The 25,982-nt window shown below is 53.0% G+C and overlaps 1 protein-coding gene and 1 non-coding gene across 9 annotated transcripts; both read right to left on the minus strand.

Annotated features, from left to right (window-relative positions):
* Positions 1-6,735: 6,735 nt before the first annotated feature.
* ZNF7 (zinc finger protein 7) lies at positions 6,736-25,943 on the minus strand. 8 transcript variants are annotated; one of them, XM_035012227.1, is made up of 5 exons: positions 25,661-25,943; positions 16,865-16,909; positions 16,374-16,533; positions 12,733-12,849; positions 6,736-8,590 (listed from the first exon to the last, which is right to left on the minus strand). In XM_035012227.1, the coding sequence occupies exons 2-5, from the start codon at positions 16,889-16,891 to the stop codon at positions 6,792-6,794; spliced, it is 2,103 nt and encodes a 700-aa protein (XP_034868118.1). In that variant the 5' UTR covers positions 16,892-16,909; positions 25,661-25,943; the 3' UTR covers positions 6,736-6,791. The 8 variants fall into 8 exon arrangements, 7 of the variants coding, with proteins under 7 accessions (XP_034868118.1, XP_034868120.1, XP_034868115.1 ...); XM_035012229.1 differs by lacking the exon at positions 25,661-25,943 and adding an exon at positions 18,557-18,889 and having other exon boundaries at positions 16,374-16,500; XM_035012224.1 differs by lacking the exon at positions 25,661-25,943 and adding an exon at positions 18,557-18,889.
* TRNAQ-CUG lies at positions 22,624-22,696 on the minus strand. Its single transcript has one exon. It is a non-coding gene; the product is annotated as a tRNA-Gln (tRNA).
* Positions 25,944-25,982: the final 39 nt, after the last annotated feature.

Raw genomic sequence — 25,982 nt, forward strand, 5'->3', positions numbered from 1 at the left:
GGCACCTGGGTGGCTCAGTCAGTTAAATGTCTACCTTGGGCTTAGGTTATGATCTCCAGGTCCTGGGATGGAGCCCTGTGTCCAGCTCCCCGCTCAGTGCCCCTAGCCCCCACTCCTGTTTGTCTTTATCTCAAATAAATAAATAAAATCTTAAAGTAAAAAAAGAAAGAAAGAAAAGAAATAGAGCAGGGTCCCAGGATGGGAGGCAGGATTACGGAAGAGCTGGGCTGTCATCCTAAATTGGGTCATGGGGTGGGGACACGGCATATGAGCAAAGACTTGAAGGAGGTAAGGGAGCAGAGCAGTCTGAGGGGTGGGGGCAGCAGCTCCTGGTGCACAGCCCGAGCAGCTGTGGCTGGGTGAGGGGTGAGTAGAGGGTGTGGAGGGCACGCCCGGGGGCTCTGTAACAACTTCGGCTCTACTCTGAGCAGAGCAGTGTGATCTGACAGTTGCTCTAGTCCTGGGCTCTAGTCCTTGGATCTCCCTGGCTGCTGTGTTGTGAGCACAGTAGAGCACAAGGGCAGGGGTTGGGAGCCCTGTGGTGGAGAGGCTGTTGCCAGGGTTGAGGTGGAGTCGGGGACAGGGGGACAGGGGCCTCTCCTGGGATCCCCTGAGTGGGTGTCTCAGGCAGCTCGGGCTGCCATAACAAAATACTCTAGATTGAGTGGCTTTAACAACAGAATTCTATTTCCTCACGGTTCTGGAGGCTGGCAGTGCGAGATCAGAGTCCCAGCAGAGTCAGGTCCCGGTCAGAGGCCTGCAGACTGCCTTTCCTCAGGCCACGTGCATGTGTGAGAGAAGAGAGCTCTCTCTTCGTCTCATTAAGGACACCGGTCCTGTTGTTGGGTCGGAGCCCCACCCCATTTAACCTTAATCACCTCCCTGAAGGCCCCATCTCCATAAACGGTCACACGGGGGTTAGGGCTTTAACATGAACTTGGCGGGGGACACAATTCAGTACTTGGCAGTGAGAGTGCAGGGTGGAGGAGAGCGGGATCTCTGCTGGGTGCCTCCAGGGTGGGAGTGTTCAGGCCCGTGGCCAGTGTTGCACTTCCCAGCATAACCGGCCCCCAGGTAGGGGACGTGGGTCCTGCTTTTTGCAGAGACGTTTGCTGTCAGTCTGTGTTCCCCTGGCGGTGTCCCCACCTCCATGGTCTCTCCGCTAAGCAACCAGCTCACAAGTCTTGTAGGATAAATAGGTCTGAGCAGCCTGCAGGAACTTCCCCTGAAAAACAGCTCATGAGCCCTGCCCTTTCCCAGAACCCCCTTCCTGCCCCCCTGCTCTGTGCCAGGGCCCCATCGAGGGCAGAGCACTCCCACCTTCTCAGTTAATCCTTCTCCCTCAGAGGCAGGGTCACGGCAGTGTGGGTGTGGGGCACTGAGGACAAGGTGGCGTGGGGCTGCGCACGCAGAGGTAGGGTTTCAGAGGCTGAGCTCCCAGGTGGAGCCCCCAGGTGGGGCCCAGGCCTGGCTCAACTGAGGGGCGCGGATTCTGTCTCCTGCAGCATCCGCGGTCATCCGGGGCCCCGGGGCCCCGCTGCCCCGAGGATGGGAGCTGGACTGGGCCATCCAAGCTGCCGTTTGGCCCACGTACTTGCTGAGCACCATGTCCGCCCACCCAGTGATGGAGGCCTTCTGTGCCAATATGTCTGTCGTGACCCTTAGACATGTTCAGGGAAAAAAAAAAGTAAAAACAAACTTAAGGAAAAGGAATTTCAAAGTCCTTTTGCCCACAGCCAGCCACGGCAACGGACTTACAGTGAGCGTGTGTGTGGCAGCTCCGTTCTCTTCCCGGGTGTGACCGCTGGTGCGAGCGGTGGCCGAACGTGCCCTTCCCCTTGGCGGGTGTGCCGTGTCCCTCCTGACACGACAAACAAAACGCCACAGGCTGGGCAGCTTCAACATCGTTCGCTTCTCCCAGCTCTGGAGCTGATGGTCCGGAATCAGGGTGCAGCCTTCTCCGTGTCCTCACAAGGTTCTGGGGGTGCGGGAGCGCTCTGGGGGCTCTGAACCCATGGCCGAATCACATCCCCAAGGCCCCAGCTCCTCAGACCGTCACACTGGGCGTTAGGGTTTCAACATACAGATTTTGGAGGGGAGGGGGTGACACAGACCATAGAGGCTGTGTTGTTAAAAATCACAGTGCTGGTTAGTGGTAAAACCATTTTATGTACTGAAACCGTTTGGAAATGGGAACAAAGGAGGCAAAATGTGAACATTTTAAAGCCCTTGACATCATCGACCAGCTGTGACCCGAAGTCCGTTCTCGGTACAGGTTTCTCCATCACCCCTTACAGGCCGGTCCCTGGGCAGCGCAGCCGCGAGCGCAGGGTTGTTACGGGTATAAGGGCAGGCGCTGCGCACCGGTCTCCATCCTGCACGTGTGTCCACCCGCTAACTCACAGGCTGAAGCTTCCCCGCGTGACGGAGGTCAGAGGCTTGCCCTAAGTCAAACAGCTGATGGGGGAGCTGGTGTGGTCAGCCTTCCCTCCCGATCTGGACGGGCTGCACTGTTGGCAGTGTCCTCCGTCTGTTGACCGCCAGAGTGACCGTGCAGGCTGGCTGGAGGGGCAGGACCACCTGGGGGGCCTCAAGAGGCTCTCCCTGCTGGCTCCTGTGGACACACCTTTAGGGTTGTGAGCCGTTGAGATTTAGGGGCTTCCGCTGTGCAAGATTACTGGAATTTGGCCGGTGCAACCAGGAATAGAGACCTAGGGCCTGAGCCAGGCTTACATGTCCCGGCGAGTGCTCCGAGCTCTGCCACCACCACAGGGCCACGTGGCTGGGCCTCCACGGTTCTAAGTTACATGCCGAGCAGAGGAGAGGCACTTCCCAGGCCACCCCGTTGTTGGCATCTGTGAGAACACGCACAGCTCCTTCCCGAGAGGCTCTCGGAGCCCCTCAGCGCTTGCAGGGGGAAGGCCCTTTTCCACTCCCAGGTGGGAGTTCCAGGAGCCGCCCAGCGGGCAGGCACCCGGATTAGCACTTCCTTTCCTTGCCCAAGGGGCACAGAGACCTAATCCCCCTCGTCCTTGTGCCCCTGGCTGGGGTGGTCTGGCAGTCTGTCTCCACAGCTGTGCTGGTGCGTCCACTCTGCAGTCCCCTGGGACGGCCCTGGGCCCCTCGAAGGTACAGCATCTGGTCACACACACCCTCTGCTCCTGGCGGGTCCGGACACTCTGCCCACTCGCGAGCCGCCTCCCAGAAGGCGCCTCTGTGCTGCGGCTTCCAGTCAGCAACGGTGGGGGCGGAGCACCGTCCCCCATCCTTGGCAGACGACACGGTGGCGCTGACCACGCTGCCCCTCCCTCCACTCCCCTGCTGCTCTGCAGAGCCGCCGTGGCAGGAGCCGGCCGCGCCGGGCCGCGCCAGCTTTGCAGGTCACAAGGGTGCTGTCGGCTCTGGCACTGTTGCTTGAGGGCAGCTGGGCGCTACGTGAATCAAGGGGCACAGTCACGTTCCAGTAAAAATTTCTTACTGGTGTTGAAATTTTAATTTCATGTGTCACAAAATCACTTTCAGCCATTTAAAGACCATTGTTACCTCATACGAAACCAGGTGGCAGATGGATGGTGGCTCTGCTCTGCTTCCCTCAGCCCAGCTCTTGGCAGGCTGGGGTGTGTGGACCCTGTGCGCCCAGAGCAGCCGTCCACCCTCACCTGTGGTCAGTCCCTACCACTGACCGGGCTCCAGGCCCACCTTTGTCCCCAGGCCCGCACAAGGCCTTGTACAGAGAATGGACACTCACACTTGCAAGATTACCCTTTTCCATTTTCTGGATCTTTTTCAGATCTCTATGGAAACTTTAAAAAAAAAAAAAAAATCCCCACTCAATGTGGGGCTCGAACTCACAACCCCGAGATCAAGTCTCACACTCCACCATCGGGAGCCCTCCAGACACCCCTCTGTGGAAACGCGATGCCAGTGGGTTTCCTCTCTTCCCTGAGTGTTGAGCAAGTGAATCCTGCACTGGGGGAGCATCCAGGCTTTGAGATTGGGACGTTAGACAAACATCTCCTAGCCTCTGAGCGTAAGCCACACACACTGTGTGAACTCACCTGGGCCTTTAAGACTGGGCCCTAGTCTTAAAAATGCTTGTTATATTCACTGAAGCCCAAATTGGGAGATACAGCGTGAAAGTAGAACGCAGTATCCCAAAGCTTGCACTGCCTCTCTGCAAAGAGCCACCAGAACATGTGACGTGTGCAGACACTCTTCCCGGGATCTCAAGCCCCCGCATCTCAAGTGCTGAGGCAGTTTGATTTCACAGTCTTGCCGAGCAGGCCAGTAGGACGCTTCTCTTCCACGTGGCTGCAGCTAAGAAAGGACCCCTCACCCTGTACTTCTGCAGCTGAGGCCCTGGACTGGAATGTAAGACTTTAGGTTTATCTCTATTGAATTTTTGGTTGTATTGGGACATTTAAGTGAACAAACCACACTAAGAATTGAGGGCATGGAGTTTCTACCCAGGTTAACAAGGCCAGCAAGTGTGAACTTGGCTCGCGTCATACGGGTGGCCAGCTCTGTTCCAATAAACTTTATTTATTCACACTGAAATATGATTTCAATATAATTTTCAAATGTCACAAAATAGTCCTTTTTTCCCTTCTTAGCTTTTAAGCCTTTTAAGAGGTAAACTGAGGTACATCAGTTTTAAAGAGTTTACTTGAGCAAACGTGGACTGGAACCAGGCAGTGCCCACCTGAAAAAACCAGAGTTCTGTGCTGGGAAGAGACAGGGGAGAGGTTTTCACAGAGAAGACTGCTTATGGCTGTTTGTGATTGGTTGTTCTTAAATTTCATTTTCTCAGATGAGTGCACTTAAGAGGAATCGACTCCGGCCTAGATTTTGGTCAGCTTATGTAGCTACCAAGGCACGAGAGCCACCCCGTCTAATGGCCTCCGTGTTCCAGCCCCTGATCTAGGACCATGTCAATCCAAAGAGAGAATCCAGGGGCTGGAGATGATTTCGGTGGAATCCTCTGGCCCTTTCTGGCTGGCCTGGAGTTGCTGTTAGAGGACAGCATCATGCCCAGGTTGGAACCCGGAAGACTTCGTGGAACCTCCCAGCAAGTGGCCGAGAGAGGGTTCCCTTCTGGGGATGGCACAGTCAGTGACCAAACTGCAGTCCCTGGTCCTCTTGCACTGACCCTTTTGGACCTAAGCTCTGGGTGGAGTAGGGACAGCTGGAGGGGCGGTTACAACTACTGAAATGGGCACAGTGATTTCATAGTGTCCTGGCACCTGGAGAGGGGACACCTCCAAAGGGGCAGGTACAGGCCAGGGCACAACCTTCAACCCAAGAACTGGCACCGCAGCCTGAGAACACACGGAACTTTGTGCCTGCCTAAGCAGCAGTGGCTGGTGATCGGGCTGAGATCCTGGCCCATGTGCTGGAAACACAGAAACCCACACGGACCTAACCATCCCGAACTCTGCTGTTCCCAGTTCCAGAAAGTTCTGGAACCTCCCACTGCAAACACAGGGACCAGTCAGCCCTTTCTTCACCTGATACAAATCCATAAGCTGCTACTGGTGATCGGCCATGAAGGCAGTGTCTCAGGGACCTACCCACAGCCTTAGCCAGACCGGTGTGGCAGTGACCCAAATCAAGTCATAGCCAAATCAAGCCATAAATCCCGAAGTGACTGACCTGTGTCCCTCTGGGTTACCTTTCTGTATGTGGGATGGGGAGGAGGGTTCACCAGCCCCAATTTTGCTCATGGTAACTGGCAAGGACACCAAAGATCGACAGGTCTCGAGTGAGTGGTAGTGGGCTGCAGCCAGTCTGAATGAGACTTTTGGTCCCCTCCAACTTTTGGTGAGTCCAGGACCCTAGGGCAGGGCCACTGTCCACACTGTGGTTAGCCTCAGGCTGCTGGTGAGCGGTCTGTCTCCATCTCCACCAGCCTCTGGGAAAAGGCAACAGGCTCATTTGTCAGCTTCCAGACCCTCCCAGTTCTGGCAGTTTCTGGCAGGACGAAGTCAGAGAAGTCTGGTAAGCAGCAGAACAGTACACACCCTGGCCTCTGGGTGGCATCTGCTGGGCTCCCGTGAGCTCTTCCTGCTGAGGCCAGGTCTGCACTGGGTTTGGCTGGAGATGCCAGCTTGGGGTCTCAGTGTGGGAGGGGGGAGGCTCTCTTACAGTTCAATTCTTATGATCACCCTGTAACAATGCTGATAAGGAGAGAGACTCTGGATTTCAAGGACAGTGGCATCCCAGAGTCACAGAGCAGGTCCCTGGGCCCGGGTGCAATTCCTGGAGTCCTGCGCTGATCCAAGCTCCTCTCTGAACAGGCCGGCACTGAGCCCTCCGGCTGTAACCCCGGGTTGCTCTGGTGGGGTGGGAGAAAGGGGTTCTAGGCACCTTCCTCTGGGCTTCCACTAGCACGAGCTACCACATCCTGACTGCTGAAGCCAACCTGAAGGACCAGTGCTCAGGGAAGACACTTTGGGTAACTTCTAAGCTACCTGTCTGGCAAAGCTCACAGGCCTTTTCCCATGATCTTCCTCATCCATAGGACCGAGGGTCTTCCCTCTGTGAGCTCGAAACTCTACACATGTGCACCCTGACTCGAGGGACACAGGCTTTGCTGAGTGGGCTACGGTCACACGTCCCAGCAAAGGAACATCCACTTTATATGAATTTAGACATTTTCTTTCTTAAGAGGGTAATTTGGAATCTATCCCCACGTTCTAAATTCTTGTTAGTATAAATGATCCCATATAAAATACGTAAAGTTAAGGCTGTAGGTTTATTCACATTTATACACATTTATAAAGGTAAGTGGTCTATCCCATGTGAATTTTCTGATGCTGAGTAAGCCTTGAGCTCCGATTGAAAGCTTTGCCGCATTCATTACATTTGTAAGGTTTCTCTCCGGTGTGAATTCTCTGATGTATAATGAGATGTGAGCGCCACCTGAATATTTTCTCACATTCATTACATTTATGCAGTTTCTTTACAGTATTGACTTTTTTACGGCTCACGTGGGTAGAAGCTTCCAAGGTATTCCCGTACTCATGATACCACTGGGCCCGGGTGTGGATCCTCTGATGCTCGATAAGATAGGAGCTCCGACTGAAGGCTTTCCCACACTCGCTACATCCGTAGGGCTTCACTCCTGCATGGATTATCTGGTGCTGGAAAAGGGTTGAGTTTTGACTGAAGGCTTTCCCGCACTCAGTACACTTGTAGGGTCTCTCCCCAGTGTGGACCCTTTGATGTATCGTGAGCTGTGTGCTCATACTGAAAGCTTTTCCACATTCGAGGCACTCGTAGGGCTTCTCTCCCTTATGGATTCTCTGATGGTAAATGAGGCTTGAGCTCTGGCTGAAGGCTTTTCCACAGTCACTACACTCGTAGGGCTTCTCTCCAGTGTGAATTCTCTGGTGCTGAATTAGGTGTGAGCCCTGGACAAAGCCTTTCCCACATTCCTCGCACTTAAATGGTTTTTCTCCAGTGTGAGTTCTCTGGTGGCGAATAAGCCGTGAACTACAACCAAAGGCTTTTGCACACTTGTTGCATTTATAAGGTTTCTCTCCAGTGTGGGTCAGCTGGTGCTGACTGAGGCGAGACACCCACCTGAAGGCCTTTCCACACTCGTCACACTTAAATGGTTTCTCTGTAGGGTGGATTCTCTGATGTGCAACAAGGCTGGGACCATCTGGGTTCCTTGGAAGTTGAGGTTTGTCCCCAGCGTGCATCCGCTGGTGCTGAGCCAGGGTTGAGCTCTGGCTGAAGGCCTTCCCACACTCCTGGCACTGGTAGGGCCTCTCTCCGGTGTGGGTCCTCTGGTGTCTGACCAGCTGGGACTGCTGGCTGAAGGCCTTCCCGCACTCCCGACAGCCATAGGGCCTCTCCCCCGTGTGGACCCTCTGGTGGTGGATGAGGCTGGAGCTCTGACCAAAGGCCTTTCCACACTCCTCACACCTGTAGGGCTTTTCTCCAGTATGAATTCTTTGATGCTGAATAAGCTTTGAGCTCAGACGAAAGGCTTTTCCACACTCGATGCATCTGAATGGCTTTTCTCCAGTGTGGATTCTCTGATGCTGATTAAGCTGGGAGCACAACCTGAAGACTTTCCCACACTCCTCACATTCATACGGCTTCTCTCCGTGGCACTTACTTCCATGTTTCCCCTGTGAACAGTCAGGTAATTTTTTTTTGCACTCCAGACAGCTGTTAGGTTTCTTCTGTGTATTCATGTCTCGATGCAGAGCAATGTCTGAAGTAGATCTGAAGCTTGTGCCACACAGGTCACATCTCTGGGATGTCCCTTCGGCGGCCCCTCCCTGACTTCTGCCAGGCTGACAACCCAGGCCGCCACTGCTCTCCAGCTCGCCACATCTCTGGGCACCCTCCTTGGAGAAGGTCTTCCTGGGAGCCACAGTCCCTGTGTTCAAGTGGTTTCTCTGGAGGAGGGAGCCTGGCTTACTCTCTGACCAGACCTCAGACTCAGAGGTGTCTCTAAAGCTAGAACTCTGAGGAAAACCCTGTGGGGGGCTTCTGACCATGGCCACACAGGGTTCTGACTTTAGAACATCCATGTCCTCACAGGCCTGCTCACCTGCAATCCCAACTGCAGAATCTGAAAGAAACAGGAAATAAAACGCCCTTATCCCCTGTGCTTAGAGAAGGACAAAGACCAGGGGTGGGGATGGGGGCTGCACATCATCCCTGGGAACTGAGCTCCCTGCCAGGACGGGCTGCATCAAGCAAGGATACACCCACACAGAAAAACACTACCAGGGGCGCCTGGGTGGCTCAGTCGTTAAGCGTCTGCCTTCGGCTCAGGTCATGATCCCAGGGTCCTGGGATCAAGCCCTACGTCGGGCTCCCTGCTCACCGGGAAGCCTGCTTCTCCCTCTCCCGCTCCCCCTGCTTGTGTTCCCTCTCCTGCTGTCTCTGTCAAGTAAATGAAATCTTCAAAAAAAAAAAACAAAAGAGAGAAAAGAAACTACTACCAGAAGTCATGCCTCTGACAGTTTTCAAAATTTGGTTTCATTAATACTTTTTACTTTATGCATACATTCAACGATTGTGTACCCCTGGGTGCGGGTACATGAGGAGAGGTCCATCCTGTGGGGAACTGGGATGAGTGAAAATCCATAAAGAAGCAGTGAGCCTGAGAGCCTGGCCAAGTGTGGCCAGAGGCTCCTGGATCCAGAGGAGGTGGAGTGAGGGTAAGATGGACTGAAAACTATGAGTGGGGGGCCAGGCAGGATCTAAGGAAGATAAGGCTGGACTGCTGCTGAGGGGCACACCAGGGGTGAGCCTGAGGGGGCAGGGCTCTGAGCAGGACCCCAGGCCTTAACTCTGCTTCCTCCAGCTGCTGCCCAGCCGCCTCTGATGCACACCTAACCATGCACATCCATTGCTTGTGGGCCCCTCAGCTTCCAGGAGGCCACACCATACTGCCTTCTTGTTCCCTTGGGGTTCCAGAGGCTCCATCTACCCCTGCCTGCCCCCCACGAGGCCTTCCTGACATCCGCCTTCCTTCTGGACTCTCCATATAAGTGTCAGTCTCTCTCCTACTCTGTAGTCTGAGAGTACCCTTGCTAAAGTCAGACACCTCCTTGGTGTCCGCAATCACGCCCAGGGTCATAACTAGCATCACAACCAACTTCATAATCAGTGTGATAACCAGTTATAAGCAGCCCATCACTACCCCACAGCGAAATCCTCCAGGGCCCCAGTTACAGGGTTCCTGGTGGTTCCTAACATCAGCGCCCTCTCCAGCTCCAGGGATCTGCAGCTCTCGGTTGGTCCCGGGTGAGGCAAAGGCCATCACACACGGAGCATCTTCTGTGGGTAAGGAATACTTAGTTCCCAGCCACTCCTCAGTGAGTCTTCAGGACAATCCAAAGAGGTCAACAGTGGAATCACCACCCCACAGATGAGCAATCTCTGGCTCCCCAGTCACATAGCTAATGAGAATCAGAAATGGACCCAGGTCTGTTCCCCCAACACTTGTCCTTTCGACCTCTCTGTGCCCTTATGACACAGGGTATGTCCTGCCTGGTCCTCGATGCACAATCACACAGCCTTCCACAGGGCAGGACTGGCCATGTGGTGCTGGCTCATTCAGCCCTCTGCCCAGGCCTCCTTCTGCTCTGGAGAGGAGCAAACAGAAAGTGCTGCTCTCCGCTGCCTCCTGCTGGAAAGCAGAGGCCTCTACGGACACCAGGGAAGAACATGGTGATGTCTGTAGTCGTGGGGTGGGGACCTCCTGCTCGCAAGGGGAGAAAAAGACAACCCCACGTGGCTAAGCAGCCACAAGCCCACCCGACCCTGCTGGAGTCGGCCTCCATCTGGTTCCCTACAACCAAGTCTAAGAACCCTCCCTACACACCAGGCCCTGGTGCCAGCCTCAGGGGCTTCCCCTCAGGCTCAGCTCGTACACGCTCCCTCTCTGGGGGCCCACAGCACATCCTTGGGGACCCCTAACTGCAGCCCAGAGTTCTCACCCTCACCCGGAACTTGAGAGCTCTTCTCTGCAGCTCTAGATAACCTCTGGGGAGATACAAGCGCATGTTAAAAAAACAGCCTCATTCTGGAAGTGGTTTTCCCTCAGAGAACAGACGTGTGTCCCTGCAGGCTCTGCACCCTCGTGCCACTCTGGGCCCCTCCTCAATTATCTGCTGCACAAGTCCGACACAAGTAACATCTCTGGGCACATACGTTTTTCTAACATGCTCCACACGTTTTCACCTGCCAGGCCGTGCTCCTGCCCTGGGCTGTCAGGCTCACGAGCAGGTCTCTCTCTCATCGTGGGGATGTTTTCTTTGCTGCTGCCTCATCACCATAAAGACCATTTGCTGCGTATAAACCCCCTGAACTACCCAACTCTGCTAACTCCAGCTAGCTTTTCTGCCATGGCACCCTCTTTGAAATCTCCCCTCCACCTTGGAAATATTTAACAGTGGCTGGGTTTTAACTGGGCTAGGCTACAGCTTTACCTCCTTCCCAGAAAGGATCAGGAAGGAGCCTCAACAGGAAGGCAGGGCCTTCAATTGCAGAGCCAAGGATGCTGGGGGCTGGGGTCAGGGCTCCCAACACTCCCACCCATACCTTTGCTGCCTTCCACACGACGATGAGTGTGACGATGCTTTACAGAGACTTAGTAACCTGTTGTAAGGACTCCAGGCCCTTCCAGGCAGGAAGAGCACAACCCTTAACTGTCACAATGTGGGGGCACCTGGGTGGCTCAGTCGTTGAGCGTCTGCCTTTGGCTCAGGTCATGATCCCAGGGTCCTGAGATCGAGCCCCGCATCGGGCTCCTGGCTCAGCGGGGAGCCTCCTTCTCCCTCTGCCTGCCACTCCCCCTGCTTATACTCTCTCTGTCTCTGACAAATAAATAAAATCTTAAAAAAAAAAAGGTATGAATTGTGGGGCACCTGGGTGGCTCAGTCGTTAAGTGTCTGCCTTCGGCTCAGGTCATGGTCCCAGGGTCCTGGGATCGTGCCCCGCATCGGGCTCCCTGCTCCGCGGGAAGCCTGCTTCTCCCTCTCCCACTCCCCCTGCTTGTGTTCCCTCTCTCGCTGTGTCTCTCTCTGTCAAATAAATAAATAAAATCTTAAAAACAAAAACAGTAACTGTCACAATCTGATTCTCCAACTTGCTTCCGGCCAGCCAGGGACCACAGCATGAGCGTCAGGCCCTGCTCTGCTGCACAGTGACCACGGGACGCGGCAGTTAGCCAGGAGGATTCCTTTCTGTGGTCGGGATGCAGGCGACCCTGCTTCCCTGACCAAACTGGGCAACATGTCTGCCAGGGAGGCTCAGACAAGGCTGGAGGCAATGGCATCTCTTCAACAAAGCCCAGTGGGAGCCAACGCTGTGAGGTGGCAGATACCCCTTTATGGGCTGACTGTGCCCCCCAAAAAGATGTGCTGAAACTCCAACCCCAGGACCTCAGAATATGACCTTATTTTGTAAACAGGATTGTTGAGACCATGTTAAGATGAGGTTGCACTGAAGTAAGGAGAGGCCTTACTCTATAACCCTATACGACTGATAGCCTTTCAAGAAGACATGGGGAAGCCAGGTGACGATGGAGTCAGATACTGGAGTGGCACAGACACAACCAAAGAACACCTGGGGCCACCAGAAGCTGGAGGAGGTAGGAAGGGCCATCCCCCTTAGGCTTCACAGAGGACAGGAACCTGCTGATGCCTTGATTTTGGACGTCTGGCTTCCAGAATTGTGAGACGATTAATCTCTGTGCTTTCAAGCCTCAAGCTTGTGGTGCTTTGTTAGAGCAGCCCCAGGATACTAACACGGCCCTGCAGCCTGATCGGAGAGGGCCCCAAGAAGTTCTGGAGGGAGCTGTTGGTGGGAGGGAGGGAAGTGGTATTTGCCCGAGAAGCTGCTAAGAGCCAAACTTGGTGCTTCCCTTGGATCCACACCTTTGTACCTCTGCTTGATGAGAGCATTAGTAAAATTAGAAACTGAATAACACGTGCCTTAAAAACAAACTGTTTTTGCTGTAACATGCAAAACATCCCTGCCTTTCTGTAGTTCAGTCTCTCCCAATGCGACCCCGTGACTGGGCTACGCTCTGTCAGCGGGCCCACTTGTGGCCCCACGGTGCTCACGGGCATCCCACCAAGCCTGCTTGGTCGGTTCCGGGTCCATCTCCAGCTTCCCACCCCCTCAGCCCTTGCTGGGCATGGGTTCTCTGAACACCTCCTCATCCGTCCCCAGAAGCTTCTCAGGCCTGAGCCTCACCTGTAAGGCAGGTTCTTGCCCCCTCTCTCCCCTCGACTCCCTTCAGGTCAATGACCCATGGCTCCTGCCCTTGCTCCAGCCGGGAGATCAGCTCAGGCTTGAAGACCAGGAACCCTGCTGTGGGGATGGCAGAGAAGGGGACCGTGTCAGTGTGGCTGAGCAAGGGCTGATCAAGCTCAGGCTTGAAGACCAGGAACCCTGCTGTGGGGATGGCAGAGAAGGGGACTGTGTCAGTGTGGCTGAGGGTACAGCACAGGGCCCAGCACCTTGGTTTCCAAGAGGACAGAGGCAGGGAGCTACTGAAGCACAGCAGAGCCTCCAAAGGGAGCATCAGGGGCTGAGGGTCTAGACACAGCGGCCCTCTCGGGCCAGATCGGCCCAGCTCCGGAGGTTGGCCAGTGAGATGCCTGGACTCCCAGCCCATCCCCATCCACAGCAGGGCCAGAATCCTCCTGGAATCTGACACCAAAGAGTTGGCAAAGAGCAGGCCAGCTCTAGCCCAGGGAGAAAGCAGCCAGCACTTCCCTCAGCAGAGATGGGCTGTCCCCCAGTTCAGAGGGTTGGAACGTTCCAGGAGGTAGAGTGGCCAAGAAGCAAGACAAAAACAACAAAAATAAACCAACAAATGAGTAGATTTTAATTCAGAAGGTGCTAAGGTCCGACCCTCACCTGGCTTCCCCCATTTCATGTCCTTGTGCAAAGCCCTGGGGGCCTCAGCAGACTGCGGAGTGGCACCCACCTTCCAGGGCCACCAGCCCCCACACTGGGGTGCCACGCTGTGGCATGCTCCCAGCCCATCGAAGGGCTGGGCAAGCCCTCTGGTAAGGGCTTCCCTCAGGTTTCTGGCTGTGGGGACAGAGGAGGGCAGGCAGAGAGACCCTGGAGGATAAAGGCTTCACATGCACACAGGAGCCCACGCTCAGCGGGAAACAAGTATTCTCTCCAAGTACACATGGAACGTCCACAGAGAAACATCCTTGGGGAGCCAGGGAGGGAGTCATGGCACCATCCACACTGTGCCCCCAACCAAAATGCAACTGGATAGGAAGGTGATCACATGACCTCAAAACTATCAGCTACCTGAAAACTAAATAATTACTAAGTGATAGCTATATTTACTATCAAACTCGTGGTATGAGATTTTACATTTTTAAATACATTTACTAGAAATGAGAAAGGTAAAACACAAATGAGGTAAATATTAAATTCAAGAAGTTGGGAGCAAAACAACACAGCAAACCCAAATAAATAAAAAAGGATGAAAATAATAAAGGTGGGTGGGATTCAAAGAATAGAGAACAAAGGCAACAACACCCCACCCCCAAAAAAGATCAGCAAAACCAAACACTGGTTCTTTGAAAAGCCCAATATGACAGTCTTGTGGCAAAATCAATCAAGGTCACCACAGTGAAAAAATAAAATAAACAAGGGAAACAACTACACACATGATACAGACTAAAAATAAAGAGTATTGTGAAGAAATAGACCATAAAGCACCTGAAAATCTAAACGAACACATCAATTTATAGGAACACTAAAAATGACAAAATTAGCACAAAAGGAAATTCACAAACTTGACACACTATTATTCACTAAAAAAAACAAACCAAGGGCCCAAGGCCCAGATGGTTTTACAGGTGAGTTCTACCAAAACCTGTAATTCCACCTACCTAAATTCTTCCAGAAATTAAAAAGATAGTAAAAGCTGCCCAGTTCATCTTATGAAACTCATATGCCAAGTGCCATTTGCCAAAAATATAGAAGAACGATTCACAAAAAGAAACAATAAAGTCCAATTCACTATGAACAGGGATGAAAAATCTGAAATACTGCCTGAGTCCAAAATGATATCAGAGTTTATATGTAAAATATAATCTAAGTAGGGTTTATTCCAAAAATACAACATCAGTATAATTTACTAGACTAATGAACTTAAAAAGAATCATACAAATTCTCAATTGATGCAGAAAAAGAATTTGAAATTCAATGTACTTGTTTCGTTTTTTTTTAAAGATTTTATTTTTTAAGTAATCTCTACACCCAACCTGGGGCTTGAACTCACAACCCCAAGATCAAGAGTCGCACGCTCCACCAACTGACCCAGCCAGGTGCCACCCCCCCACTATGTACTTATGATTAAAAACAAAACTCCTTAGCCACTTTCTTCTGATTTTAATTAGATGTATTCCCTTTTTTTTTTTTTAAGGTTTTTATTTATTTATTTTTATTTCTTAAAAATTTTTAAAGTAATCTCCACACCCAATGTGGGGCTCAAACTCACAACCCTGAGATCAAGAGTTGCACACTCCACCGACTAAGCCAGCCAGGTGCCCCTAGAAATATTCCCTGTAAAATGAGGAACAAAACAGGCCTGCCCACATCAGTCCTGTCTAACACAGCACTGTGGCTCTGGCCATGGCTAAAGGCTGGGACCCTGGGGGACCAAGGAAACCACCCCAGGCTCAGCTGCAGGTGCCTCCTCCTAGAATACAGCACCAGACTAGCTGGAAGTTTAACAAAGTTGCCAAATACAAGATCAACCCCCCAAAACCAACAGCATTTCATACAGCAACAACAATCAGCTAAAAACATAGCAACATGAAAAAGATACATTCACAAAACAAGCAAAAACAAAGCATTTAGAAAAGGTACCAGACCACTCTGTGAAGCAAATCCCAGAACTCTAACAAAGCCACAGAAGGTAAACGGAATAAATGGAGACACATTCCACGGTCTTCAATGGGAACAGTTAATATGAGAAAGAGGTTAGCTCTTCTCTTGTGAGTTTTACAAATTCAAAGCACCCCCAATAAAAATTCCAGTTCCAAGAACTGAAAAACTCAAACTTATATATTTATATGAAAGAATTACTCCATTACCCATGAGTAGGTAAGTGAAGTTTTAAAAAGAAAAAGAACATTAAAAAAAAAAAAAGTTTGGCCAAAAAAAAAAAAAAAAAAAAGAACAAAAAGGGGAGGCTGTCCTACCAGGCATTAAGACACACTACAAGGGCGCCTGGGTGGCTCAGTTGGTTAAGTGACTGCCTTCGGCTCGGGTCATGATCCTGGAGTCCTGGGATCGAGTCCCGCATCGGGCTCCCTGCTCAGCAGGGAGTCTGCTTCTCCCTCCGACCCTCCCCCTTCTCATGCTCTCTCTCTCGATCTCATTCTGTCTCTCAAATAAATAAAATCTTTAAAAAAAAAAAAAAAAAGACACACTACAAGGCCAGCTCGGAAACACACCATCATACATATGAGACAAGATTCTCCTACTTAACTCCAGACACAAACGTGGAGCCCAGATCTAAACAAGAAAGATAAACTCTAAAGTCCACAGGAGAACATAGACTGTCTCTACGACCTTGGAGTAGGAAAGAACTTTTAAATAAAATTTCAAAAGTACAACCCATAAGGCAAAAACTAAAAGATTTAATTTCATTAAAATGTGACCCCACAAAGCTAACAAACATAAAAGCATGGAAAAAGGTATTTACAATGCACAGAACTCACCATAACACCTCCCAGGGTCAGCCCCTGATCTACAAAGACCCACGGCCCCATATCCCCAGCTTCTGACAAGGGCCTGGCTAAGTGGGTGCTAACCAATGATGCAGGGGGAGGGGTCCCAAGATGCAGCCTCACCTAGTCCAGCCACACTGCTGTGGTTCTCCAGCATTACCTCCTTGTAGAGGGCCCTCTGGCCAGGGTCCAGACACTGCCACTCCTCCCTCGAGAAGTGTACGGCCACATCACCAAACGTCACAGCCTCCTGAAAAGACATACACCAGCACCCCAGGGAACCCTGGGTGCCAGCCTCATTCTGGCTCCACCTCATGGTGTGTCTCAGGCACATGGCTGGGCGAGACAGTCATCAGGCCCCTTTGGCTCTAAAAATTGAGGGGAGGGGCAGTATGGAGGAGTAGGAGGGAGCCAGATCATGGTGATCTACAAACCTCCCCCCATGAGGGCCTCCGGCAGGCCCCAATCTGGGCAGGGTTTTGCTCACTCCCTTGAGGGTGGGCATGCCTGAGCCTGGCAAGGGCCACAAGGGGCCAGTGGAGGGTAGGTTCCCAGAGGAAAAGGTAGGGGTCCTCACAGGACAAGTGAGGAAATGGAGGCAGTTAGACTCCTACCATGAGGCTCGGTGGGTGGGCATCCATGTGTCCTGGCCGAGGGACCTGTTGGCAGTTATGAAAGGGTCAGAGGTCAGGGTGCTGGAGGACCCCTATCCTTGAATTCCAGGCTTACTGAGAGGGTACTGTGTTCTCCGATCCTTTACGTCTAACCCCAGATGTTCTTCGGCAGGGACATAAGGTGGAGCCAGAGTGGCCACAGCACTTGAGCATCTGCCCCCCTGAAGCTCTGTTCATCCTTCAGAGTGTGTGAGGTGTGTGAATCACTCCACAAACATAAGACGGGGGGTGCCACCTCTGCCAGGTGCTAGACTAAGCAATGGGGACGCAGCCGTGCACAATGCACAAGAACTCTGCCTTCATGAAGCCGTCTTTAAACAACCATGCAAACACAACATTCCAACCATGACCATGGCCCAGGGGAAGAAACTCTGAATGCATTTAAACTAGGAAACTGGTTTGGTTTGATGGGTCCCAGAGGAGCTAACGAGACCAAGGGGATGGAGGTGGGGAGGGCACTAAAGGCAGCAGGGAAAGGCATGGGCAGAGGGACTGAGGCAAGAAGGAATAGGGCGGAATGAGTCAGTGGAGCTGGTCACAGGCAGCAAGGGGAAGTGGTGGTGTGACTGGGGGATGGGACCAGAACAATGGATCACAGGAAGAAGCGCAGCGGATACAGGAACCCCCGCCGCCTATATAAACTTGGCCCCCTCCCCAGGTATTCCCCTAGGTCTGAACGAGAAGTGGACTTCCTGGGGGAGCTTCTGGCTCAGAAAGTGGCTTGTGGGCGGAAGCCCCAGGCTCTGGGTATAGTGAAGCTGACCCGGGCAGCAGGGACGCTGGTCCCCAGTAGAGAAAAGCAGGCCCCGAGCAACAGCCAGAATTCAGAGAAGGCAGACAGCCCACCCTACCCAAGGCACAGCCCTTTCTGCCCCTGTCTCTAAATTTAGGTCTTTCACCGGCAGTAAATGAGGGGAAAAGAGGACCCGAGAAGCTGTGGCTATGCAGAAAGGAGGATCCCGCCTGGGGCAGGCCTAGACCTGGTGGGAAGGCCGCGGCCAGTACGGTGCCATGTAACCGGGCCTGCAGGGCTCGGCCAAACGCCTCCTGCCCCGCTGGCCGAGGCGGCTGCAGCTCGGCCACCACCCACCCCGGGCGCCCACGGCCTCCCCAAGCCGCTCACGCTCCCCGCGCTCCCCCGCGGGGAGGCAGGCGAGCGCGGCGCCCGCAATGCCGGAGGCGGGAGGACGCGGGGGCCGGCCAGCCGCCACTCCGCCCGAGGCCGAGGAGCACGTAAGCCGCCCAGCCCCGAGCCCGCGCCCGACGCGCCCACTCACCCTCCCGCCGACCGCCCGAGGCTCGAAACGCGCGACAAAACCGGAAACGGGCCTTCGCCGCACGCTCCCGCTCCGTCTCACAGACTTCCGGCTGTTCTGGGCGGCTCGGAGGCTCGGCCGAGACGTCTCGGTGGTTCCCAGCCTAGCGGCCAGGGCACGGAGAACGGGCGGGGCCGGAGCGCAGGCGGAAGTGGGCGTGGGCGGGGCCCGCGGAGGGGAGGGGCCAGAGTGGAGGGAGGGGCGGGTCCGGGGTGTCACAGCCCCGGGAGGTGAAGGACACGCGGGCCGAAGGGCGGAGTGGATCCCGGCGAAGCAGGTGGAAAGCCTGGGGTCGCCCCGGCCGGGCCCCGCCTACCTCGGATCACCTCGGGGGCGCTGGTCCCTGCACCGCATCTGTGCCCGGGCTTTTCTATAGAAGGCTCCCGCTGAGCACGTTCCAGGCACGGGACAGCGGAGAATCCCCGACCCGGGGCAGAGAGGGCACGGGAGAGCGGCCAGCTGGGGAGGAGGGTAGAGAAGCCGAATGGAGACGGCCGGTGTTCTCTGGGTGGATGGGGGCACTTGGTCCAGGCCTAGGGCACCGTTAGGGCAGGGCGGGCGGCTCAGGGAACCTACAGCGGAGGTGATGCGCCCCCGGGAGGCGGGAAGGGCGGGGCAGAGAATGCGCAGAACTTTTCCGGGGGGAGGGACCTAACACCCGACTCGTCGATGACCCAAATCCTGGGGTCCCTGACAGCCACAGTGAGATCTGGTGCCAAGCCGGGGAAGAAAACGGGCGGAGTCAGCTCCCCGCCCCCACTCCGAGGGGTGGTCCTAGGGAAAAACGGGCCTTGCCGGGCCCTCCTGAGAGACCATCTCCTCTCCCTTGCCTCGCGGTCTTAGCGCTCCCACTCTGCGCCCCCGCAGCTCCGAACTCAGCTCTACCAGCCCCACACCCTCTCTGGTTACGCTCAGGGAGCATCTGTGCAAAGGATGCATAAACCAGTGAATGGAGAATCGGGAAGGACTGGGAACAATGCCAACCTCCCAGTCGCCCTCCAGGTCCTAATCCCCAACCAAGCGCTTCCAGGAAGAAGCCCAGGTGCGCTGAGCACACTGGTGGTCCCGACCTACTGGGAGCGAGTCTTCACACCGCAGGATCCCAAGCTGGGAGGGTCCCGGCCCCAGGCTGGCCTGCTCAAATTGGGTGGGCGGGGTCATGCCCCGGATGATGCAAGGGGCAAGACGAGGAGCCAAAGCTGACACTTGGGTCTGCAGACCCTTAGGACAGAGCTATTTCAGCCACCGTGAGAGCGTGGCCCAGAGTGTCCACCAAGCCCACACCTGGGCAGTGTTGGGGTGAAGATACCAGGGTGCTGAGGCCCAGCGGAAATCTGTGAGGCTGCGAAGGAGGCATCATACAAACTACATCATCTGAAAATCGGACATTAAATTTAAATGTGGTTAAATAGTTTAAACAAATATGATTGGAAACTAAATAGCAACCTACTAAATAGCTCTGGGAGAAAAAGAAAATCATAAAGGGCTCTGTAACATACTTGGAATTGAAAGAGAATGAAAACACTTTACAGGATACTTAGAAAAATTAATATGTATATTATATATATGTGCTTCTGTATATGTTAATATAAGCATACAGGCATACCTTGGAGATATTGCAAGTTCGGTTCCAGACCACTGCAATAAAGTGAACATGGCAATAAAACAAATGAATTTTTTGGTTGCCCAGTGCATATAAAAGTTATGTTTAGAGGGGTGCCTGGGTGGCCTGGTTGGTTAAGCTTCCGACTCTTGATTTTGGCTCACGTCATGATCTCAGGATCCCAAGATCCAGCCCCGTATGGGGCTGCTTAAGATTCTCTCCCTCTCTGAGCACATGGGTGCCTCAGTTGGTTGAGTGTGCAACTCTTGATTTTGGCTCAGGTCATGATCTCACGGTCCTGGGTTTGAGCCCCACGTCAGGCTCTGCACTCAACACAGTCTGCTGGAGATTATCTCCCTCTCCCTCTGCTCCTCACCCTGCTCTTGCTCTCTCTCTCTTTCTCTAAAATAAAGAAAATATTTTTAAAAATTATCTATCTCCCTCTGCACCCTGTCCCTTCTAGTGCTCTCTCTTTATCAAAACAAAAAGATCCTTTGGGGGGGCACCTGTGTGGCTGTCGTTAAGCGTCTGCCTTCGGCTCAGGTCATGATCCCGGGGTCCTGGGATTGGGCCCCGCATCGGGCTCCCTGCCCTGTGGGAAGCCTGTTTCTCCCTCTCCCACTCACCCTGCTTGTGTTCCCTCTCTCGCTATCTCTCTCTGTCAAATAAATAAATAAAATCTAAAAAAAAAAAAAAAAGATCCTTTGGGGAGCTTGGGTGGTGCAGTTGGTTGAGCATCCAACTCTTGGCTTTGGCTCAGATCATGAGCCCAGGGCCGTGGGATCGAGCCCCCTCTGCATGGAGTGGTCTTGAGACTCTCTCTCCCTTTATCCCCCCCCCACTGACATGCACTCTGTCTTTCTCAAAAAGTAATCTTTTTTTTAAGAAGTTATGTTTATGTGGTAGTCTATTAAGTGTGCAGTAGCTGGGACGCCTGGGTGGCTCAGTTGGTTGGGCGACTGCCTTCGGCTCAGGTCATGATCCTGGAGTCCCGGGATCGAGTCCCATGTCGGGCTCCCTGCTCGGCAGGGCGTCTGCTTCTCCCTCTGACCCTCCCCCCTCTCATGCTCTCTGTCTCTCATTCTCTCTCTCTCAAATAAATAAATAAAATCTAAAAAAAAAAAAGTGTGCAGTAGCGTTATATCTAAAAAAAGCAACATACACACTTTAATTTTAAAATGTTTTATTGCTGGGACACCAGGGTGGCTTAGTTGAGTGTCTGCCTTCCACGTGGGTCATGATCCCCTCCCTCTACCTGCTACTTACCCTGCTTGAGCTCTTTCTCTCTGACAAATAAATAAATAAAATCTTTAAAAAATATCTTATTGCTAAAAATTGCAAATCATTATCTGAGCTTTCAGCGAGTTCAATTACTGGTCACAGATCACCATAACAAATACAATAATAATGAAAAAGTTTAAAATATTTTAAGAATTGGGACACCTGGGTGGCTCAGTCATTAAGCATCTGTCTTAGGCTCAGGTCATGATCCCGGGGTCGTGGGGTCGAGGCTCCCCCACCCCGGCCCCGAATTGGGCTCCCTGCTCAGTGGGGAGCCTGCTTCTCTCTCCCTCTCCCACTCCTCCTGCTTGTGTTCCCTCTCTAGCTGCCTCTCTCTGTCAAATAAATAAATAGATAAATAAGTAAAATCTTAAAAAAATTTTTTTTTAAGAATTATCAAAATTTAGGGGCACCTGGGTGGCTCAGTCAGTTAAGCGTCTGTCTCCGGCTCAGGTCATGATCTCAGGGTCCTGGGACTGAGTCCTGCATCGGGCTCCCTGCTCAGCGGGGAGTCTGCTTCTCCCTCTCCCTCTGCCCCTCCCCCTGCTCTTGTGCTCTCTCTCAAATAAATTTTTAAAAATCTTTTTAAAAAAAGAATTATCAAAATGTGACAGAGACACAAATGAGCGAATGCTATTGGAAATAGGGCACCAATAGACTTGCTCAACTCAGGGTTGCCACAAACCTTTAATTTATAAAAAACACAGTATCTGCAAAGCACAATAAAACAAGCTATGCCTGTTTACATACATATATAACCTTCCAGCATATATATTCAGCTACTAAAAGCATGCATGAAGAAGTGATTTATCTTTTCTCACTTAAATTTTGTTAGGTTTGTCTCGACATGTATATTTTACTTCATTTTTTGTTTTGCTTTGTATATATATAAGAATTAACTTTTACTCCAACTTTACCCCAGGTATTAGCTGGGCTCTTTTCTGCTTAGAGATACAGGCCTGAATACCACCCGTCCCACAGCTTTTGGATATCCCAGGAATTTTTACCGGTTTTCATGCACATTTTTTAAAAAAACATCATTTAAAAAAGTAGATACATAGAAAGGAATTACAAATACGTTCAGCATACTGCACCATGAATTTTCACACACTACCCTATAAAACTAGTACCCATTTCAGCAAGCTGATTTTGCCCAGAGACCTCAAAGCCTTGTGGGGCTCTCTTCTGGTCGCACTCAGATGACCTTTCCTTGTTGGTGCCCAAGTGTAGCCACTCTGACTTCCTTAGCCCTGATGATTTTTGTAGGCGCACTTTATGTCCTTTGTGTATATTCACTGATTTAACTCACAATAACCCTATGAAAGATAGTATTATTGTTCCCATATAAAAGATGATGAATAGTGTTCTGTTAAGGGCAACTGATGCTGGGCGTGGGGAGTCAAGTGGAACAAGACAGGAGAGGTTCATGGGCACACGTTTATACCAAATTATTCTTCTGTGTATGTAACAAGAAACATTTTCTTTTTAAATAGGCTCAATGCCCAATATGGGGCTTGAACTCATGACCCTGCGATTCAGAGTCGCATGCTCTACCCACTGAGCCAGCCAGGCACTGACCCCTCTTTTTTAAAAAACAACTTTAAAAGGAAAGAAAGAATTTCTTTTTCTTTCTTTTTCTTTCTTTCTCTTTCTTTCAAGAGAGAGCATGAGTGGGAGGGGCAGAAGGAGAAGGAGAGAGAATCTCAAGCAGACTCCATGCTGAGTGCAGAGCCAGATACAGGGCTTGATCTCATGACCCTGAGATCATGACTTGAGCTGAAATCAAGAGTTGAACATTTAACCGACTGAGCCACCCAGGTGCCCTGGAAATAAAGAATTTCTGAGAATAAAGTTTGAATCGCTGGGAAGAGGTGACCTTCGATGGTTAGAAAAGGGTGGTGGGCTCACCAGCAGGAGCAAAGGTACCTTGTGGGGAGGGTCCCATCTGATGGTAGAGGCAGGTGGGCCCCTCTTGGAGGCCTGAGAACCCCATGCCCAGTGTGGCTGTCCCTAGAGAGGCCCCCAACATCAGGTGACCCAGATTTATGGAGTCCCTGCTGTGTGCCAAGCTTGCTGGCCTCTCACATGGAGGTTGACATTCAGGCTAGTGAGATGGAGCCAAGTCAGAGGTCTCTGGACTTTGAAGGGGGGGGACACACCAGCCAGGAACCCCATCTCTGCAAGGACAGATGCACTGAGCATGAGGCAGGGCACCTCCAAGAGCCCCAGCACTGGCTGCCCTCCCTTAAGTCCATGCCTGCCATATCCAGGTAGGCCTTCAGGAGGAGCCCAAGCACACAAGCCCCCTGGAGCAGCACTTCTTGAGGGTTCCCTGGTCCCACCTGCGAGACATCCCTTGGAACTCGGGCTGGCATTGCGGACCATTTCACCGCAGACTGTGGCACTGACTGATGTAGGAAAGATAGGGTTCGAAGCCGAAGGCCAAGAAAGAATTCTTGAGACATCTTTGGTGCAAAAAGGTGGTTTTATCAAAGCACAGGGACAGGACCGATGGGCAGAAAGAGCTGCACTGGAGGCAGAAGGAGTGGCCCCTTATATACTGTCAAGTTGGGAGGGGGTTAGAGATAGCCTAAGTCTCTAAGGAATTTTGGAAGCAAGGTTTCCAGTACCTTGAGGGGGGTCCTGCTTGTAGAGAGAGCTCAAGCAGGGTAAGTAGCAGGTTGGGAAAGGGTAGTAGCTATTGTTGGGAAAAGGTCATTTATTACTGTCTAATAAAACCTCAGTCATGAGACCCTTCAGATGTATATCGGTGGGTCATATGCTTATGGGGGGGTGATTGCCAACATGTATCTTGGGGGGTAGAGATAAAGGAAGTTTCCAAAGGCATTTTTTTTAAGATTTTACTTATTTATTTAAGAGAGACAACCAGAGAGAGAGAGCACAAGCAGGGGGAGTAGCAGAGGGAGAGGGAGAAGCAGGCTCCCTGCTGAGCAGGGTGAAGGACATGGGGCTTGATTCCAGGACCCCAAAATCATGACCTGAGCCAAAGGCAGACACTTGACTGAGGAACCCAGGCACCCCTCCAAAGACATTTTTATAGGTTAAAGTAGACTGACAAGATCCCGGGGGTTGGGCTAAGATTGCCTTTTGCCTTTAGCAAGGTATTAACATTGAGGCAGCTGAGCTCCTAGAGGAATATCACTCTGCCTGTTTTAAACACTTGTCAATGGGCTGTAGGTAGTAAGGAAATTTAGTAATTTTTCTTCTGCCTTTGTTTCACACATTACTGACCATCTACCAATGGCAAGGCTCTGAACACTCGTCCTGCAGTGGGCCTGGTTAGTCACCTTCCGGCTGCATCCAGCTCCAGGAAAGGGAGAGTAGAGGGCCTCTCCCCCCCCATATCCCATCGCAGAGACCCATGGGACCTTCTTCGGGACCCCCCAGTCTGAGTGTCCAAGTACTGTCCCCACCTCCATTCCACTCTCTCTCTGCCTTTCTGGTCCTCTGCGCCTATCCCAGGCTGACCTCAAAACCCCTCATCCTGCCCCAAGGAGGCCCAGGTGCCCCTCAGCCCCCGGCCCTGCCTGGGCTGTGCTTGATCTCCCATCCCTGCCAACCCATCTGCTGCCTCTCTTGGGGCCTCACCAGTCCGCTCTGCTCCTCTGTAGCTTCAGCATGTGGCCACATGGCCCCCCCTTCTTACCTCTTCTTACCTTCCCACGATGCCATTCTTGCCGCCACCCCTCCAAGGCCTACCTGACCACACTGGTGCTAGCAAACACCCTACCCCAAAGTCCTGAGTGCAAGCCTCTGTCCACTGGGACCTCTGCCTTACTCCCCTCCCCCCACTTCCTCTCCCCTACTGGCCTCACCTGCACACCCACAGCCCTGGTCAAGCTCTACCTTGACCTGCCGGTGGGCAGTTCTCATTCAGGCAGCGATCCCACCTCCAGGCACCCTGTCCTCAAGGCCCCTCCCACTCCTCCGTGTAACCCCAGGAAGCCCTCACTCAGCGGCTTATGCCCGCCAACCCTAACCCTGCCCCGGGAGACCTGCTCTTTTCCTCCAGGCCACACCCCCCAGGGCTCCCGTTCCCGTTCTCAGCTCCAACCCCATCCGCCCCTCCCCACAGGGTTCTGAGCAGGGTCAGCGTGCTCCCTCACCCCAGGGTCACTCACCCAGTCTCCCTTTGCTCACCCCCTTCTCCTCCCCCCTCCCAACCCCAGTTTTGCTCGATTTCCTGGGCTGGCGTCCCCTCCTCCACCAGCTTGGGAGGGGCCCGCCATCCCGACGGATTCCCGCGCCTCGGCCGTCTCCCCCCCCCACGGAGGTCCCATGCCCCGCCCAAGTTCTCCCAGCCACCAGGATGTCCCTGTCTCCCCCACACTCACATCCAGGTACGGCCACTCCGAGCTCTCCGAAAACCCAGCAGCGCACAAAGTCCCAGCGTCCCCGGAGGGGCCGCACTGGCGGAAGTCGGGCATTTGCTTTCTGTCGTCCAGACCCCCGTTTTCTGTGAACCACCACGTTCTCCCAAACGGTCCACCCGTTTCCTGAAAAGGGGGCCCTCACCTGACGAGGAAGCGCCTCATTCTAGAAAGGGGCCCTTGCCCTACAAGAGAGCCCACTGCAAGGAGTCTCCAGTCATGGAAGGGGGCCTTCACCAGGCCAAGAGGGGAGCCCTGCGACCCCACGCCCGGAGCGAGTCGCTCTGGAAAGTCACTCAACCTCTCCGGGCCTCCTCGGCTGCTCAGCGGGCGACGGTCGCCTGCCGGGAGACCACTGTGAGGTCCCGACTGCCCTCCAACCTCCCTCCCGGGCGCCGCCCACACGCTAACCACGCGGCGGGAGAGCGGGCCGCCGGCCAGACGTCGGCCGGACGCCAGGACATCTG

This window comes from Mirounga leonina, unplaced genomic scaffold (assembly GCF_011800145.1).
Source record: "Mirounga leonina isolate KUSES-001 unplaced genomic scaffold, KU_Mleo_1.0 Mir_165, whole genome shotgun sequence".
In the NCBI taxonomy this organism is placed as follows: domain Eukaryota; kingdom Metazoa; phylum Chordata; class Mammalia; order Carnivora; family Phocidae; genus Mirounga; species Mirounga leonina.